The sequence below is a fragment of the Corvus cornix genome, chromosome 2 (genome assembly GCF_000738735.6).
Source record: "Corvus cornix cornix isolate S_Up_H32 chromosome 2, ASM73873v5, whole genome shotgun sequence".
NCBI lineage: Eukaryota > Metazoa > Chordata > Aves > Passeriformes > Corvidae > Corvus > Corvus cornix.
In genome coordinates, this window is record NC_046333.1 from 50,097,935 (window position 1) to 50,116,800 (window position 18,866).

General features: G+C 41.1%; 2 protein-coding genes across 9 annotated transcripts in view; both read left to right on the forward strand.

The window, feature by feature from the left end:
• Positions 1 to 402: 402 nt before the first annotated feature.
• Positions 403 to 4,394, forward strand: SOSTDC1 (sclerostin domain containing 1). The gene is made up of 2 exons (XM_010399085.4): positions 403 to 858; positions 3,070 to 4,394. Exons 1-2 carry the CDS (start codon positions 540 to 542, stop codon positions 3,483 to 3,485), a joined length of 735 nt encoding a protein of 244 aa, XP_010397387.1. The 5' UTR covers positions 403 to 539; the 3' UTR covers positions 3,486 to 4,394.
• A 13,422-nt stretch (positions 4,395 to 17,816) lies between these two features.
• The window catches only part of CRPPA (CDP-L-ribitol pyrophosphorylase A), a 110,952-nt gene continuing 109,902 nt past the window's right edge, over positions 17,817 to 18,866 (forward strand). For 4 of the 8 annotated variants that reach the window (XM_039549327.1, XM_039549331.1, XM_039549329.1 and 1 more), the window contains exon 1: positions 17,819 to 18,034. In XM_039549327.1, coding sequence (XP_039405261.1) covers positions 17,874 to 18,034 — 161 coding nt within the window. In that variant the 5' untranslated portion in view covers positions 17,819 to 17,873. Of the gene's footprint in view, positions 18,035 to 18,133; positions 18,637 to 18,866 lie in introns of those variants that run through there. The other 4 variants (XM_039549326.1, XM_039549325.1, XM_039549328.1 and 1 more) reach the window with 4 other exon arrangements.

An 18,866-nucleotide genomic window follows, 5' to 3' on the forward strand; every position in this document is an offset into this window, starting at 1 on the left:
CAAGTACTTTCTCTTGCAGTACTCCCTGTTGATCAAAGCTGCATAATTTAAAGCATCTAGAGGCAGATTTAAATTATTCACAATATTTTTTTAAATTATCTTGGCATATTGCAGACAGTATTTGTGTAACTAGCAGTCTTCTGTAAGTTCTATAAATTTTTGCATCCTTATAGATGCATCCTATCAGCTCAGTTTGAGAAGAGGGTACCTAACTTTGCATAGAAGGGGCAGGAGAGACTCGTTCTGACGCCGTGTTAGTCACATCACGCGAAAGTGCCAGGCACGCAGGACCATAGGGAATGGCAGGGTAGAGCCGGCAGTCTCTAGGTCTCAGCCCGAATGCTGCTGCGTGCTGGTGCCTAAGAGTTTTCTGATACCCTCTAAAGCCCCAAATAGGAATCCTGCAATTAGTGCATCTAACTCCTCCTTTACTGCAGGCTTCTCTCCTATTGGTGAAAGGTCTTCGCAGCTCATGTAGGGACCCCACCCCTTTTGTGGGTTTTCATTCTGAAGCTATCCACAACTTTACACCTGAATGAATGCCAAACCTCTCTGAATATATAAAGGAAAGCTTCAAGAGCAATTTCAGTTACACAGAAGAAGCAGAAGGAAAAGATTTCATCCAGCTCTGTCAGACAGAGACTGAACCAGCCATGCTTCTCCCTGCCATTCACTTCTATGGCTTTCTCCTGGCTTGCATCTTCACGAGAAGCTCCTTGGCTTTCAAGAACGATGCCACAGAGATACTTTATTCCCACGTTGTTAAACCCGCTGCGGCGAGCCCAAGCAGCAACAGTACATTGAATCAAGCTAGGAACGGAGGCAGGCACTACACCAGCACTGGATCCGACCGTAACAGTGAGTATCCCACCGGCGGCACTTCCACCGCAGCCCTGGGCGGCAGCCCCGCCTGGCCCGGCCCCGGGAGCGGGAGCGGAGCCCCTCGGAGCTGCGCATCCCGTGGCAGCGCCCCGGCCCCCCCACCCCCCTGCCCGAGCGCGGCGCTCCAGAGAACCGGCGCCTGGGGGAAGCCGGGCCACGGGGAGATGCTGCTGGTTCCCGGCCGGGATCTGCCTCGCCGGGCGGCCCCCGAGCCAGCCGCCCTCCCACCCCCGTGCTGGGAAGTCCTGTAGGACCGGCTCTCTCGGGCAGGTTACTTCCTGAGGGAGGTTCATCCAGGAATGCAGGGTTTATGGGTTATCCGGCAGGGAAGCGAGATAAAGGAAAAGGAGAGAGAGGCATTTCCAGAGCGCTCTCTTTTTTAACTCACCTCCAACTGCGGGCAGGGGAGGTGTCTGGGCTACTTTTCAAGTGCAATAAAAAACTCTGAATTTTGTTCCCGCTGTTTAGTTTTACTTCCTGCTTTAGCACTTACCCGCTTAACACCTCCAGCAAAAGTAAACAAATCAGCTCGTAATTTACCTGTGATCTCTGCTCTAACTTGCCTTTTTTATATCCAGTCTTTCCCTTCTGAGTTTTATGTATATATGTCAGATACGTGCAGATCTGGAAACCTGCTGACTTTATCTGTTCCCTCCCTGCCCCTTCTTAAAATGAAAGAAATCCAAATAGAGAAACACACGCACATCAACCCACAGCAACTTGATAAAAATAGAGTCATCCCTAGAAAGTGAAGGTAACAAGTGACACCGGTACCTTTCAGCTAAGCCAGGTGTGTCAGCTTCTATGAATGCTAAGGGTTTAAATGCACAGGAAACATCTCATCATTATGAGATTACTGGAACAGCCCAGTAGGTATTCATTGTCACTGAGCTGTCACTGGTGAAAAGCTGAGCCAGGGAAGACAGAAAAACAGAAGGAAAGACAAACTTAGAGCTGTGACCAGCTGCTTCCAGGTGCATTCCTGAGTGCAGCTGCCAGAAGGCAGGTTTCAATCTTTTCTGCAAAGCAGGCATTAGAGCAGCCCTGTCAATAGTCCCTAGGATCAGCCTGCAGATTTACAGTCCCTCTGCCTGCCCACCCTGAGACACAGAGGACAGGGTGAAGCAATCTTAACGCAGTGCCTCAGTTCAGAACTTGCTTCCAAAAATCCAAGTAGAAACAGAAGCAGCCTGTAGCTGTGATATGTAGATGTACCTTCAAAGCCTTTTATGATTCACTCTGAAATGTTTCTAGTAATTACTTCTATTTTAAAAGCGTTAGTTAATTGCATTGTGTGTAGAATCTGTGCCGTAATTGTCCTTCGGAAAGAGGGAGAGCACAGCCAAGTAAAGATTGCTTATTAAAATTAAGCACACTGTGGGCGTTTATTTCAAAGTGTAATTACTGAAATAAACAGTTGTGTTTATTGCAGGGTGCAGAGCTGCACATATAGACGGGTACAAACATGCCTGTATGAGAAGCTCTGCATGTTGAGTCTGTCAGCTGCCTGAGAGAATTTGCAGGATCCTCTATGTTACATATAATATACACACTACTACAGTTACAAAGATGGTGTTCTCTTGAGGGCAAAACGACCCCTCTGAAATTGTTACTGCTAATCATTCATAGACAGAACCCCATTCTGTGGTAACTTCAGCTGTTACCACTTCTGCAGTGTCTGCTTGGAGCTGCAGAGTTCATGGGAGACTCAGTCCACTGTAACCATGGAATGAGAAGAAACACACTATTTGAAATTCATTTAAAAACACTTCAACTGTTTCCAAAGCACTGTTTTCCCCCTTGCTAATGATCCAACATGATTGTTATAAATATCACAGAGCAGATTCCCTAGACTAAGAACAAGCAGGAAACATTTCTTCCCTTGGGGCATTTTTTCCTCTTCTAAAAGGTATGTCCCTGAGAAGAAGGATAGAGAATAAAATTGCCTCTTCTACCACAACTGCTGAAGTGCATGTCATTAGGATTTTTTTATGCTGTGGTATTATCCAGAGATACCATCAGCACTTGAGGCCCTTGTGATGGGGGACACAACAGTAAAGAGATGCCCTGTAAAGATTACAGCCTACTTTAACTTCTGCAAAACATACCTGATTAATGTGAAAATGACTGGTTAAGGAAATCACTCCATTCTGAATATCAATGTTTCTTGTTCTGTGCATTCTGCAGATCGCGTTCAAGTTGGTTGTCGAGAACTGAGATCTACCAAGTACATCTCAGATGGCCAGTGCACCAGCATTAATCCCCTGAAGGAACTGGTGTGTGCTGGTGAATGCCTCCCTTTGCCACTGCTCCCCAACTGGATTGGAGGAGGTTACGGAACCAAGTACTGGAGCAGGCGGAGCTCGCAAGAGTGGAGGTGTGTCAATGACAAAACTCGCACTCAGAGGATCCAGCTTCAGTGCCAGGATGGAAGTATAAGAACCTACAAAATAACTGTGGTCACGGCCTGCAAGTGCAAGCGATACACCAGGCAGCACAATGAGTCCAGCCACAACTTCGAGGGAACCTCTCAAGCAAAACCCATCCAGCACCACAAAGAAAGGAAAAGAGCCAGTAAATCCAGCAAGCATAGTACAAGTTAGAAGTCAGACATTCTCTGCTCTCTCATCTCTCTCTCCTTGTGCCAAAATTGAACTCACCTGTAACCATTTGCTTTACCATTCTGACTGCTTAAAGACAAGTCTGCCATTGCTGTGTTCTCAGTTGACACTACATGCTTACTGCTTTGACCAAAATCAAAAGGGGCATTCTCAGCATATGGACCTTTTGGGTGATTTTCCAAATGCTCAAGATGGGGAATAATACAAGCCTTCCAAAACCACACTATAAACTTTTACATTTTCTCCAGCCATGGAAGAAAAGAAAATTTGCCAAGAGTATTCACTGAAGTCAATTTTGTAAAATGATGCTTTGTTGTGTGTTTTCCTGAGAACAGTTATCACATCTATTGCCTTTTATATCATGTTTTATGATCTTCTGACAACAGCTTAAAAATACACCACCTTGTATCTGCTTTCAGATTAATTCTAAAAAAAAGTGCTTTGCATGCTCACCTTTCTCTTATCTCAGTATACCAAAAATTAAAATATGCATGGCAGCAATCAAAAAGTAAAGCTGAACAAACTATTTATTTGTTGTTGTAATTATTTAATGAGCTTTTATGTGTGTTATATCCCTTCAAAATTTCCTTATGTTTATAGCTTTTCATATGTATCAAAGTATTTTCCTATGATTTGGGGCTGGATTAGAACATACATTTTGTAGATAATGTAAAATAGACATTTTAGCATTCTTGGTATATATATTTTAATTTTGAACATTCATAGACTTAGGTGTTATTTTGACATAGCAACATAAAAACTGTATTTTTCATTCTTCACCCTGTATTATTTTTGTTTAAAAAGTGTGCAATCAAAAGACAAATATGACTTCCTTTCAAATTCATTGGTTTCTTTTTTTTTTTTTACAAAAAATAAACACTGCTAAAAAACTGTATTGTCTGGCTCTCTATGAAAATGCACACATTTTAACCAGTCACAATACTTAAAAAAAGGGAGATTATTTGGTTTTAAAAAGTCTATCCATGAAATTTAACATTGAAACAATCTTTCTGGATATAAAAATCTTATATGACCGTTTAACAGATGGTGCTTATTGGTCCAAGCCAGGTTCTTATTTAACAATTCTCAAGCTCTACATTTCAGAAGAAGTGTATGTTTGAGAAGTTTTACAAGCTAGTGAGACATCACCATTTTTTTTTCTTTTCATTAGTGATGATCAAGTCAGAATAATGGTATAAATTACATATGGTTTCATTTTTTCCACAGAACCAATAGAGTCCGGCACATTTATCCACAAATTCTTATAGAATGTATCAGAAAATTAGTAATTAATCTACCTTTCAACACATAGTGCCATGAATCACCTGTTCTTAATCTTTCAAGCTATATTTAAACACTGGGCAAGATTCCACCATGGGATTCTGCTGTTCTTAATTCATTAACTTTTACAATCCATTTGCACCCAAAGTAAAAATTACAGAAGAGGAGAGTAATGAAAAATCTTGCCTGATAAGGTCTCACACAAGCTCTCTTTGACTTTCTTTTTATCTCATCCTATTTTGCATTTTAATTCCAAAAGATTCATCATGAAGTTCTTGGCAGAGATCTTGGTCATTAAGAACTGTTTGAAAATCACTGCTGCTGCCTGACTTGACTTACTGAATCCTAAATTTTATTGACAAAATGCAATGATTTTTCCTCAAAGTTACTTGCAAGAATTCACTTTAAAATTTGCCATATGTAAAAGAGATATATACTTTTAAATTAAATTTTAAGTGATCCACATGATAGCACAGTTAAAAAACCCCATTGCATTAATGACCTAGTTGTTTCAAATTCAGTTTTGTGACTGTGAAAATATTAAAATGATGAGACCAGAGACGATTTATACTTAAATTCTCTGATCTTAAAGGTGCTTCTTTTAAGCATAAAAGGAGAGATGATAAATAAAGGAGTTAGCAGGGAGAGAACTGAAATTACATTGCTTCTAGGCATATCAGTCCAGCAGACTCACAGATTTTTTTTTTTTTTATTTTAACAGACATTATAGTCTCGTTCAATCATTTCATGACAGAAGAATTTTTCCCAAATGCCAAACATCTATCTATTCTTAAATTGTTATCCAGCTACTTATTCAAGATGATAAAGCACAAAAGATTGAGATAACGGACCAAAATTTAACCAATTTCAAGGCCAATAGTCACTAAAAATCAGTAAAGCTGCCCTACCTGTTCTGTGCTTAACTTCCAGAAATAAGAATGGTGAAAAAAACTGCATATCTTGCTCATAACTCTTCTGCAGTCAGTGAAGTTGGACTGTAGGAACAAAATATACATTTGACAGGAGCTTGCATTTAGAAATAGAGATTATAACTTCTATATTGCCTTTTTACACAGAACTACTCAAAGGCGAATAATCTGACACACTTCTGCTAAAATGACTTTGTGAAATTTTGCTGGACATGCTGTAGAAAGACCACGGGGCCCATCTCTACGTCCAGCATATTTGGGGGAACGTGAGGGATGCCAGCAGGAGCTGTGTCCATCAGCAGCAACTTAACTTTGATGTGCTGCCTGAGTTAGCTAAGATCTCTTCTTTGGCCATGAGGGGCCTTTTGTGGGAGAGATCTGCAGGGAAGCAGCACTAGAAATCTGTTCATATAGAATTTTCTGAAGGAATAATGTTACTCTGTGATGCAACTTGTAGCTCTGAATGCTTCAATGTGGCCTAAACAATCTGCTTTCTGTTTCATCCTGTTACATGTGAACTCACAGGGGTCTATCCAAGGATCAAGACAAAAGACATTATACAAGTACATCTAATTAGTTTCTTTTGGAAAATCTTCAACATGTAAAGTTGCAGTGGGCAGGATATGGGCCATTGCTCTTGTGGAGGACAGTGACTCAGTGGAGAGGGGACAGTGACTCTTCTGGAGGACACTAAAGTTTCTCAAAGACTCAGTGAAATAGTACTGCTTAAACTGAAATAATTTTAAATATAATACATTTTAAGTTTGCTTCAGAGTTAAAAAGGAAAGACAAACATGCTAAAATTTTCACCTAAAGTATTGAGTCAAATAGATACAAGAAGTATGTAAAGGTTTTGAAAGAGTACAATGTAGAGACAGATTAGATAATTTTTTTCATAAATCAGACTATAAATAGTCTAGATTTATTACTCCAAAAATATATAGAAGTTGACTCTCTCAGTGATGTTAAATCATATAGGCAGATCAGAATTCTGAGGGCTTCTTATAAAGCATTTCAAACATCTAAAAAAGAAACTAATAATTTTATAATTTCTCATACTTGCTTCTTTAGAAAACTAAAAGTGAATAAATTAGAAATAATCTGTTAATCTGCCATCACTATTTCATTACTTTTGAGTTGATGAAATCTGCTCCCAGCTAAGGGGTAAATTGTTTTATAATGAGTGGAAATCAATTTTCCTCAGACATCACTAGAAACAGACTTAGCCAGATGCTTACTGTTTTGATAGCATGGAGGCACTCAGAGGCACACTTCATAGAGGCAGTAGTAGATAGTATGTGTCATTAAGACATTTATCAACTGTGGAAGTCGTAAGGGCCTGACATTTGCAATCTAGACTAGAAAGGCCCTTGAGAAGTTTATTTATTCAGTTATTTAATAATAGTAACAAATCTATTGCTGTCTCCAGCAGCCTTGGAATCAAAACCACCCAATCCAAGCTCAGTTATTTGTTTGGAAATAAAGCAGACATTTGAATAACACCCTTCAAAATACCTAACAGATTTCTGCTAGTAAATCACTTTAGTCCTTCTAACCTTGACCTTTATATCCTTCCTGAAGAAGTACAACATTAATCAAGAAAGGACTGTTCAATACATTCCACTGTGAGAGTCCTGTTGCTACAGTATTAACCTGGAGGTGTTCAGTTGAAAATTATAAGGAATCCTTAGAGTTGGAAGGTATCCTATTCTCATGATGCATTTCCTTTCCCGTAGGCAAAGGGCTTTGATTTTAAGTTCATTGACATACATATAAACATCGCTCCAGGCTAAACCTGAAAATTCTCTAGAGATTTATGAGTTAAGCAGACATTCTGTCATTGGATTTGTTAATTTTGCCTGAACGTCACCCCCACAACAAAAAGCCTGCCCATGCATCTTTTTGAAAGACATCCAGCCTTTCAGCTCACTCCTTCTATGAGTTATGTGGGCTGACACACTAGAAAAGTGTGATTTACATGAGATATTGCCTACCACTGAGTTAATAATCAAAAATCTACCTTACTCAGTACTTCCATGACAAGAAAATACTCTTCATTTTTAATTAATGCTTATGGAACAACATGCTCTGAAAATAAGTTGTCTCTACTAATTGCTGAGAGAATTCTCTAGAAACACTGGACTGTAACTCCATTTTGGGAGTTTGCGTTTTCTTACCTCCCTTTGGCTTGATATGATGGTGAAAGAGGTAATGTTATATTACCTAAAGTTCAGGCCTTCTTAATCCTTCATTACTACCACAAATTAATAGAAATTAAATAGAAATGAAAATCTGGACAACTTCTTTAATAGGGATGTTTATGAAATATGGTACTTCTTGAATGTAATGGAAAATAAAATTTAAAGAAAGAAGTCAGCTATCAGAAAAGAAGCCTAAATCAAAATCCCCTGAAAGGATAATACAGTTCTGTTTACTAACCTGCAATGATAACTCCTGTCAAAGAGTGATTTTTACTACCATCCGCTTAAGTAAAAAATACTAAACCACTCAAAAATGTTTTGAACACTTTGTCTATTTCTTGTCCCCTGCTCTATTCTAGTGGTAGTACACTAGTGTATAATTGTCTCATTGTTTAAACCCATAGCAGTTCTGAACTATATTACTACAGCACACTTGCTTTTGATACATAAACATTTTAAATCTCTTTTTAGACTGTCTGGATGCATTATTTTTTGATTTTGAGTGCTGGGAGGAAAAGCAGTGCTCTGACTTGGCTTAGGAGTTCCACATTTGATTTGTTTTGTTAGCCCCGGTGAGAAGTGACTTAGTGAGGAAGTTGTAAAGCAACTTAGTAAAAGCATAAACCATTCTGTGAAGTCTGATGTTTGGTTGGCTAAAGAAGAGCTATCCAGGCACAGTTAAAGCTCTTTTATATGAAACAGTGGAGAGTTGAGAGAGAGGGCCTAAGGAGAAAAGTACTAGCCCTACCACAAGAACAGCCACTGAGAAATGGAGTGACTATGGAAAGATTTAAAACACTCCGTAGCACAAAGACTTTGTTTTAATTGTAGCTGAAGCAAGTTTAAACATCTGTTGCTTGTTAGATTATTCTTTTACTTATTTGCTTATTTATTTATTCATTTACTTTGGGATGGGTTGGAGAAAGCCATTTTAGATTCCCTATGGCCATTAAGCTGGGATGGAGAACAGAGGTCTGAGTGTTTCTAAAACGTAAGGCTGCAAAAATTTTGGTTTTAGCAAGGAACACTTGCTTTTGGTGTTTGTTTCTTTCCTTCATCTAAAAAGCCTGCTGAAACTTTTGCTTTTGTGCATCTTTATTGCAATTTTTAGGACAGTAGCCAGAACGGCTCATAGCACCTGGGAACTAGTTGTATCACTGCACTGCATCTTTTTTTTCAGATATTGAAATGTCTGAACCTGGGTATGTCTAGAAGAGAACAAAATGGCATGTGGAGGATGGCATGTGCTGTGCATCCTTCATTTTCTTCTGATCCTCACAACTTTTCATGAGACTTCAAAAGACTTGCTCCATCTGCAGATTGCCAAGCCCAATAGCCCATGAACATTGCTGATGTAGCAGACTGTCAAGTCTAAATACACGTGGCAAAAAACCATTTCTGACTGTCTCTGTGTCTTCACTTCCCATGCAAAGGGAAGAATGCACAGCACAGTGCGTCTGTACCATTCCACACTGAACCAGGGAAGTCAGGGAGACTTAAGAATCTACCATCTTTACAGAAATGCATGTTTCACTGCACTGTTCACATCTTCTGGTGGGTGACCACAGCCTCCTACTTCTAAGGAGAATGAATACTGCCTAAGCTGACCAGATTCATGTACAGGTTTCTTAGAAAGCTATCAATCTGTCACACACCTGGACTTCCTTGTTGAAGAATTTGGCTCAAAATCCTGCTTACCACCTTCATAAAATATATCACATACCATATATATGTATAAAATTGCAGTAATCTGATTTTGTGAACAATGCCATCAAAAACACCTTAGTGAGTTATCCATAAAACCTCTTCTAGGTTTTCTGCAACTACTGTCCCCATATTTTCTTTTGATCTTTTTGTAATCAGTTATGAATCTTGACATCTCTCCCAGAAGAAAATATTTGCAACCTCTTTTGCCAAGAATAAAGTAAATACTAAGGATTTCCATTTTTATTTGCTTAATTAAAATACTTCTTGGCATATGTCTTCCATAAAAACCTGCATTAGACAGACCATTCACGCCACTGTCTGAATCTTAAGAACATAGCACTTTGTGGTAGGTACCCTTTATCTACTCAAATAATGCAGTCCCTTGCAAATCTGTTTGTTTCTGCCCTTCCCTTTGAAACTTCTGGCTCTAGCAAAATCAAATCCTCTTTCCCATGGTGTCACAATGACCAGGCTTGTTTCTTTCCAGTATTTAGGTTACTTGTCCCACAGTTTGTTTCCAACACACACACACACACACACACACACCCCCACCCCCCACCCCCCGAAGGATGCATTCTTAAATCCATTTTCTGAAGTGTTCAGTACTGAAGAAAACAACGTATGAAAAACACAAGTGTATTGGCACAGGTAAGTGCCAGGAAGACTTTTTAAAGTAAAATGAGTTGGACTGCATTACTCAGAAAAACAGGAGCAGGATAAAGAGCATTTTTCATTAAGTAGTTGGTTTGCATCCAGCTAGGTTAGTATGTTGGAAAATGGTTAACCTTTGATGGTTGCTCAGTGGTGTACGTTAAACAAACTGAGTCTCTGTATAATTGCTGGATGACAGGTAGCCACATTGCTGCACTTGGGAAAAATCTGTAACCTTGATCTTTCTAAAAACTGTACAGGATCAAAGGATTGACCCTTTCCAATCTGACATTTTCATGCTAGAACTGCACAAGTCAGCAAAGGATGAGGCAAAAGATTAGGACAAGACTACTGTTTTTAGGGACTATCATCATGCATGTTTTGCTCACTATAAAGCAACTGTTTGGAAAGAGAAAAAGGATTCACAAACCTTTCCACAAGGCTCTTTTAAGGCACTTCCCTTACCAACTACCAAAAGAGTTAGAAAGTATCACTAAAAAATCAAAAGTAGAGAAGAAAAAGAACTACTTGCAACTGACTTCATCTATATTCCTTAGACATAGGGCTAATGAATAACATTCCTGGTATTCTTACAGCAAGGTTTTAATGGTTTAAAACATGACAAGAGATGCAGAAACAATGCTTTCAGTGTAGCAATAAATAGTAAAGCTTGTACACCTATGCATACCAAACCTGCAAATTTTCTTTGGTGTTATTTAATTCTCTCCATCACTTGAAGTTTGGTGAATTGTTTCATATTCCTTCACACACATTCCATGGAAATAACACAGCAGATGGTAAAGAATAAAACACAGCGTGATAATATACACACACCAAAATTAAAACAAAGACTTAGAGCATGAAAATCCCAATTTTATTCCAAATCTAACTTCAACTCTTATATATTCTCTAATGTTTCATTACATCATTCTATATCACTGGTGACTTGACATCTGTGGCTCAACACCACTCACTTAACCAGTTCACAGACTACCTCTGCTTTGAATCATCTTGGGAAAAGGAAACTACCATTAGTCTTTCCTCAGAGGTAACTATTTTTACTGACATGATAGGGCACTATCCTAATGGCTGGTGCCTGCTCTTACATCACAGTGACAGTGGAAAACAGCCATAGGGATTTCCATCCCTCAACTTGCACATCTTCGTTAGTGTCACCATCCAACGCACTCTGACAGCCAAAGACCCTAAACCACAGCTCCTATACACCAGCACAATACACGGTGACATTAAAGCTGAGCAGGCAGGCCTACCCAAACCTGGCATTACTGAACATCTGACCAAGACACCTAGAATCTACAAAGAGACTTCCAGAGCCAAGTGTTTAAGACTAGTCCACCATTTCTAATGAAAAATTACAAGACCTCTGAAGAATTACGAGGCCTCCATCTCATCACATACTTGTCAAAGCAGTCCCCAAAGCAATAGAAGTCTTTTTTCAAATAGTTAACCTTTCTGAATTTCACAAATTCTCCTGCAGTCAGGGAATTTCACTCTCATTAATTATTGGATTACTATGGGGTAATTCTCTTATCTTTAAATTCTTTTACGTTGTGTACACAAAATGCTCATTAGCTCCTGAAATAACCTTCCATATCCTAGAGGCCTAGAGGATTATCAGGTAGAGAATGGATAAACCCTTCAGGGGAAATGTAACATTTTAGCTTTTAAATGTGTGCCAAACATGAAATTCAATGTTATTCAATTTTTTCCTAGCACTTGCACAGAACCCAAGCAAGAGGCTTCCTCTGTGTATCAAGTATTCATAGCAGAAATTTACCTACCAAAACCATGTAAAACAATGCCAAAGGGGTTTGCACATGTAAAGCATATAGGATACAACACTTGAAACTCAAAGCATGTTTTTCAACGTATCTACAATGACGTGCAAGCATGAAAACACTCCTCTTGTTCAAAGATCACATTTCCTTTACATTTCCAGCATTAATATTCTCTATTTACACTTCAACTATTAAAAAAATATATTTTTCAGAACTGCCTATGAAGGAAATAGCACTTAGAATTTCCCTTAGGGTTCTGATCTATAGGTGGCTCTACACACACTGTATATAAGGTATGTAAGCACTCTTTGATATTTGATAGTCAACATTTACATCGTTTAAGCTATGCATATGTGTAACTCCCTTGCTGTACCTGCTGTTTTGATCTCAGTTCCATATACCAATAGGAGCGAATCAATAGCACAACTTTATCTAAATATTCCACACATCTATAGCATCTTTCATCAAAGAATCTCAGAGCAAGAAATAACCCTTTGCAATCATATTTGTAAAAATACAAATATAAATATATGCTAATGGAAAATACAATAAGATTTCCCTGAAGGTGTTAAATATGCTTTGGAGAGAAAATATTTTTGCCTTTTCCAACATTGCCCTACTTATTATACTGCCTCAAGCTCTATGTTCCCTATGATACTATATTGACAAGGAAACCACTGTCACCACAGTGAGCAAATACTTTGAGGCAGCTGCTGTGCAACAAAGATTGAAATAGTGAAGATGCAAGTCAGTCTAAAAGGACCACGTGGAGGGCTGATCAGAACTCAGACTCAGGCAACAACTAGAAAATTGTGAAGAGCATAAAATAAAACTGTCCCACGATTATTTTTTCTAGTGATCAATCAGAATGGAAATAAAATATCTGGAAACAATAACCATGCTTTCAGTGAAGCCTAACACTTTGAGATCTTGTGCAAAGTGCTACACATAGCAACAGACATGCAAGATAAAAACTGAAATTTTGTCTTTTGGAGGACTTTCTAATCTCTTTAGATAGGCAAAGAACCTATGTCTATTTCTGTAAACAGTGACTTCAATAATTAGAGACAGTTATTGGTGACTTCAGGAGAACAAAGCCTGCTATCCTACCTGAACAGAAAAACTGTCTCAAGAGAACTGGTATTCCACTTCCTTCCTTACAGCTCTCGATGTTCCTTTTATGGCTTGCCACCAATGAAGCAATAATCTATATATCTGGATAAAATTAGTGAAATACAAGCCTGCAAACACAAGATTCTGGTTAAAAGCCTGCACAACTGCTCAGAATGCTACAGATACCATGTTAGTTTCAAGAAGCCCTCTCAGATTTTTAACACTTTTAGTTTTATGTTGTCCTTTAGAGATCTTGCACTTCCACAGTAGGAAATATTGTGGATTTTTTTGTAATTTTGCTTTTACAATTTACTTTAACTTGATTGCATGCATTTTCCTTTAAAACACACAACCGTGAACCTTGCTGCTTGTCAGGAAAAGGCAAATTCATCTTATTTTGCCTGCATTAAAAATAAAATGCTTTAAGAGCTTAGAGATTACTTTGAAAACAGGATAATTTCTCAGTTAATTTATACCACATCTACAGAAGACTCAACTGCAATTTTAAATTAAGAAATCTTATTCTTTCACGAATTTTCCCACAACCTTCCAGAATGATTTCTACCACTCCCATAACTTAATGTTCTCTGACAACCCTATTATGAGTTTCAGTCATAGAAACAGATGATTTTTCCCCCAGCAGTCAAATTGTCAGGTGAATTTCACTACTGTAATTTGATTCTAATTTGTACATACCTTCTTTCTTCAATTAAAAAAAAAAAAAAAGAAAAAAACACCACTTTTCTTTTCAAACATATGATTGGCATATTTACTGCATAATTGCAAACTACAACTATGGTTTCAGATGTTATACCCCTGCACAGAAATGATGGATTAGCCTGCTCTTTACTTGCTTTGAGGTAAATGCTGCCTCTGTCCCTTTTTATCCAACCAAAAACTGCAAAATTTTTCTTCCAATATGTGTGAATTTACATTTTACCCACTTCCAGTGTTATATGCATGCTCCAATATGAGCATGCATATATATGCACAGCAACTGAAATATTAGATTGATTCAATACAAAATGTATAATGGAATGGAACAGAAGATAAATTATGTATTCACAAAATGTTGCTGCATTCACAAAGTGCTTCACTGCATGTTACTAACAAATGAATATTAAAACAATGTAACCCCCCAAATCCCAGTTTTCTTAACCCATGTTAAAACATAATATAAATGGATAAGAATGTTAAATATGCTCTTCCTTCCACATCCCTGTCTAAGAAAACAGAAAAAAACCAAGGAGAAATAGCAGTAACAAGTATAACCAACATCCCAAAAATCTGACTGGCTTCTGGAAAAACTAACAGGTGCTATCGACACCAGACAAGAATCTTTTGACTCCATAGGGACTATGGAAAGCATGAAACCTTCTGAAGCATTTAATGTTCAAGTGCAGCCAAAAGCAGCTTCAAAGTGCTTTTTGGCTGGATTGTAAAATCTCACCATAAGATACAACAGATTTGATGACACTGAAGTCTGCATCCATCAAAGTCCATCCATCAAATATAATTTATGCTGGATTGATCAAGTCTCATATCCCTAGCATAGTAAGGAACATGGACTTCAGAACAAGAACAGAACCAAATTGGCATATGCTCTTTCTTCCTTCACAGAATAACTTAATATTAATGAAGAAATGAAGTGGGGAAACACTAGCTGGACAAGAGAGAAGGTACTGGGCACAACAGATTGTGGGTGTAGGTGAAGACATGTAAAACCACAATGTCAAGAAGGAAGGGGGAAATAGTTCTGAAAGCTGTTTTGGTGTTTGGTAATGTCTTACTTACCTACCCCTCAGAACTCATGTACAGTGTGAGAAGCCATGGAACTAAACAGAACTTATTTTGTTCCTTATAGAAAGGCAAACAAGAGGTGTGGCCTTTATGAATGAAAACATGAAGATCTGAGACAGGAATTCAGAATATCTGTTACACTGAAAAAAATGAAAAAGTGGGAATGCTGCAGAATAAGGTGCCATGAATGCATTTGTATAGAACTGCTGCAAGAAAAGATTAGAATCCAAGATGACTGTGGATACTGGAGGTGTCTAGCTTGAGAAGAAAAATTAATTTTGGGCATCTAATAATAGTGAAGTGATGCTGACTCACAGTACAAACTTGTCAAGTCCCGAAAAGAGACAACACAAAAATACATGCCATCAGTCAGAAATCAGGTAGTGAAATACTTTCCAAGAAAAGAAAATAAAAGACCTGATGAAAAAGAACATAAACAGTTTAATATAGTTGCTGAGCCAATGGGTTTAAAAAAAAAAATCCCACATGCTAAACTGTCCTGAAGACAATGAGACCAACACTTGCTGGGAGGAAGGCAGTTCAATTTCTAGCTAATTCCTTCTCTGGTGAAAAGTCTCAATTCCAAAAGTTTTTCAGCAATCTGTATAAGTCATACATTTTCCTCTTGTATACATGCCCCTTTTCAATACCCATAATATATTTGTTCCTTACAGAAGCTTTTGAGACATCATTATCTAGAAGGCTCACCTGTATGTTTGCATTCAAAATGTCTGACATTAGTCCCTCTCATGTTTCACTGCATGGTACAAATTGATGTGATTTTTGCTCATTGCCAGAATTGTCAAGACACCTCTGCATGTAAAGTGCCTGTGGTTGTCCATGACTTTCCTACAACTGCAGGTATCAAGAATACCTGTGAAGTCTTGTCTTTGCTAGGAAGGATGACTTGACTCCTGTTGTATGACTCCTACTTATGATGCCTCTGCAAGCCTGTTATCATTTTACCCCAGTCCACAGCTGGCACTGACAAAGCAGGCCAGCTGGCACATAAACTTTCATGCTGCTCTTTTGATCAGACTTACTCCTCAGAAGGGTCTCTGTTTTTCTTAGACTGCTCTTAACACAGCTAAAAGAAATCTGAAAAGCTGTAAATAAGCTATCTTCTCAAAGACATAAAGAAATTGTGCAGACTCTAAAGAATTTGGTCATCTTAGGATAGCCTGCATATAAGACACTGAATTTTTCCTGAAATAATGTCAAAGAGGCATAGGCCAGGGCCCTGACTGCATCCACCTTCAAGCTTGGATGACTGAGTTAAAGCATCTAACTTGAAAAGTGCAAACTCAGCTCTTCCACTAGTAAGAACTGTTATGAAAAAAGCTAGAAGCAACCCTCTTCTCAACCGTCCTTTCCTCGTTTTGCTTTGGGAGCTACTTTTAAGCAGTCTTTACTGTTGGTGCCCTATGTCTGCACCTGGTCTGATGCCTTCCTGACCTTGACTCGCACTCACTGGCTCGCCTTCCTGGCTTGCCCTGAGACCTGCCACCTCACTGAGGTGATCACCAGACTGTGTCTCTCCTGCCATTTAATGGGTATCAGCCCTGGGAATTTTCCGAACAACATGTCTCAGCCATCACTGCTTACAGTAACACCATGAGATGAGCTGGAACACCCCAGTTCCTGCCAGTGAATTGACTACTGCTATGTTTTACCTGTGGATGCTGGTTGATAGTGGCTGAACAAGAGCCAGGTGGCCAAGAAGGCCAATGGCATCCTGGCTTGTATCAGAAATAGTGCGGCCAGCAGGACCAGAAAACTGGTGGTTTTGCTGTACTTGGCACTGGTGAGGCCACACCTTGAGTGCTGTGTCCAGTTTTGGGCCCCTCACTTCAAAAAAGATATTGAGGTGCTTGAGCATGTCCAGAGAGAGGCAATGGGGCTAGGGAAGGGTCTGGAGCACAAGTCCTATGAGGAGCAGCTGAGGGAGCTGGGGTTGTGTAGCTTGGAGAAAATGAGGCCCAGGGGAGACCTTATTGCTCTCTACAACTCCCTGAAAAGAGGCTGGACTCAGGTGGGGCTCAGTCTCTTCTCCCAGGTAGCAAGGGACAGAACAAAAGGAAATAGCCTCAAGCTGCACCAGGGGAGGTTTATGTTGGATATTAGCAAAAATTTCTTCACTGAAAGGGCTGACACTGGGACAGGCTGCCCAGGGAAATAGTGGAGTCGCTATCCCTGGAAGTGTTTAAAACGTTGTGTGCATGCAGCACTTGGGAAATGTAGTTTAACAGTGATTACAGACACGCTGGGTTAACGATTGGACTCAATGACTCAAGAGGTCTTCCAACCTTAAGAATTCCAATATGATGCTATTCCAATCTCCCTCTCCTAGGATGAGCGGAAACAACCACCACGTTTCAGCAGGTGGCCCCAGACAGCCTCTCGGGCTCTCACGCAAAGGCAAGGCCCACGGTTCAGCCCGCTTTTCCCCCGGCGCCACACGCGCGGCGTTCATCTCCTCACTGGGCCAAGACCCCCCCGCCCCGTTCCGCGGCTCCTGGCGGGACAGGCGGGACGCGCCTCCCCCGCCCCTCAGTGCGGCCCCGCCCCGCCCCCGGCATTTAAAGGGCCCATGGCGGCGGTGCCCGGGCGGTGTCCCTGTGTGCCCGCTATGGCCGTGTCGTGCTGCCCCGGGCGCTCCCCGCTGCGGCCCGGTCGTTCCCGCGGGGCTGCTGGGGCTGGGGGAGCTTCTGCGGGGGCTTGCGTAGTGCGGGGGGGGGCGAGCGGTAGGGCCCGGTGCGCGCCGGGGGCGGGCGGGCGCTGGATTCTTTGGATCGCGGACGTCGTGGGCGAATAAAGCAGGCGGGCGGGCAGTTGCGCTGTTCCTGCCGCGGGGGGCGCGGAGCGGAGCCGCCGCCGGGCCCAGCGCAGATGGAGCTCGGCAGCCCCGGCGCCGCGCCCGGCGGAGTGTCGGTGTCGGCCGTGCTGCCGGCGGGTGGGAGCGGGGAGCGCCTGGGCGGTGCCACCCCCAAGCAGTTCTGCGCCGTGCAGGGGAGGCCGCTCGTCAGCTACGCGGTGCGGGCCATGGAGAGGTAACGAGCCCGGCGCCGCTCGGCTCCCGACCGCGCCCCGCGGGCTCCTGCCGGCCCTCGCCGTGCCCCGGAGAGTCCGCAGGCAGTCCCCGCTGGTCCTGGCACCCCCGGCGGGTCTAGTTTGCGTTGCGGTGTGTCTCCGTCCCTCCCCTCCCGGTCAGACCGGGCAGGGAACGAGGTGTATCTAGGCCCCCTCACCTGGGAGGAAGTCCCGGGCGGGAGCTGGCACTTCCCCCACCCCAGCCTGGCTCCAGCGCCGCCATCCTGGGTGGCTCTCCGCCCTCCTTCCCCAGCCCTGCCCATGCTTCGAGGGTATGCCGCATTTCTTGGCTCCTGGAGATCATCTGTTCGAGGCCCCTCAGCCTCGAAGCTCGAGGGTTTGTGTAGCTACAGTGGCTGGTTTGGTGAGCTATGAGCCCACCGCAGCTGTTGGAGACAGTCATAGCATTATCCATCAGCCCTGAAAAGAGATCTCTACTGCCACTGCCACTGGAGATGATCTTTATAATGTCCAAAGGCCTCGAAAAATGATCTACTCCTCATGATGGGATGAATGAATTCACTGGTGTACAGCACTGCATTATACTCCACTGTTGCCCATGGTAAAATACCTTGCATCAGCAGGAAGTTTAAAGCACGAATGTTTAAGTTATAGTTGGACTAGAAGCTGATGGCTTATGTAGAGTGAAGCTTCATTTGTAACTTTTCCATGTTTATGTTGTAGTGATACCACAAGGAGTAATGGGTACAAATTGAAAGATGGGAAATTTAGGTTAGATATTAGGAAGAAATTCTTTAGTGTGAGAATGGTGAGGCATTGGAACAGGTTTCC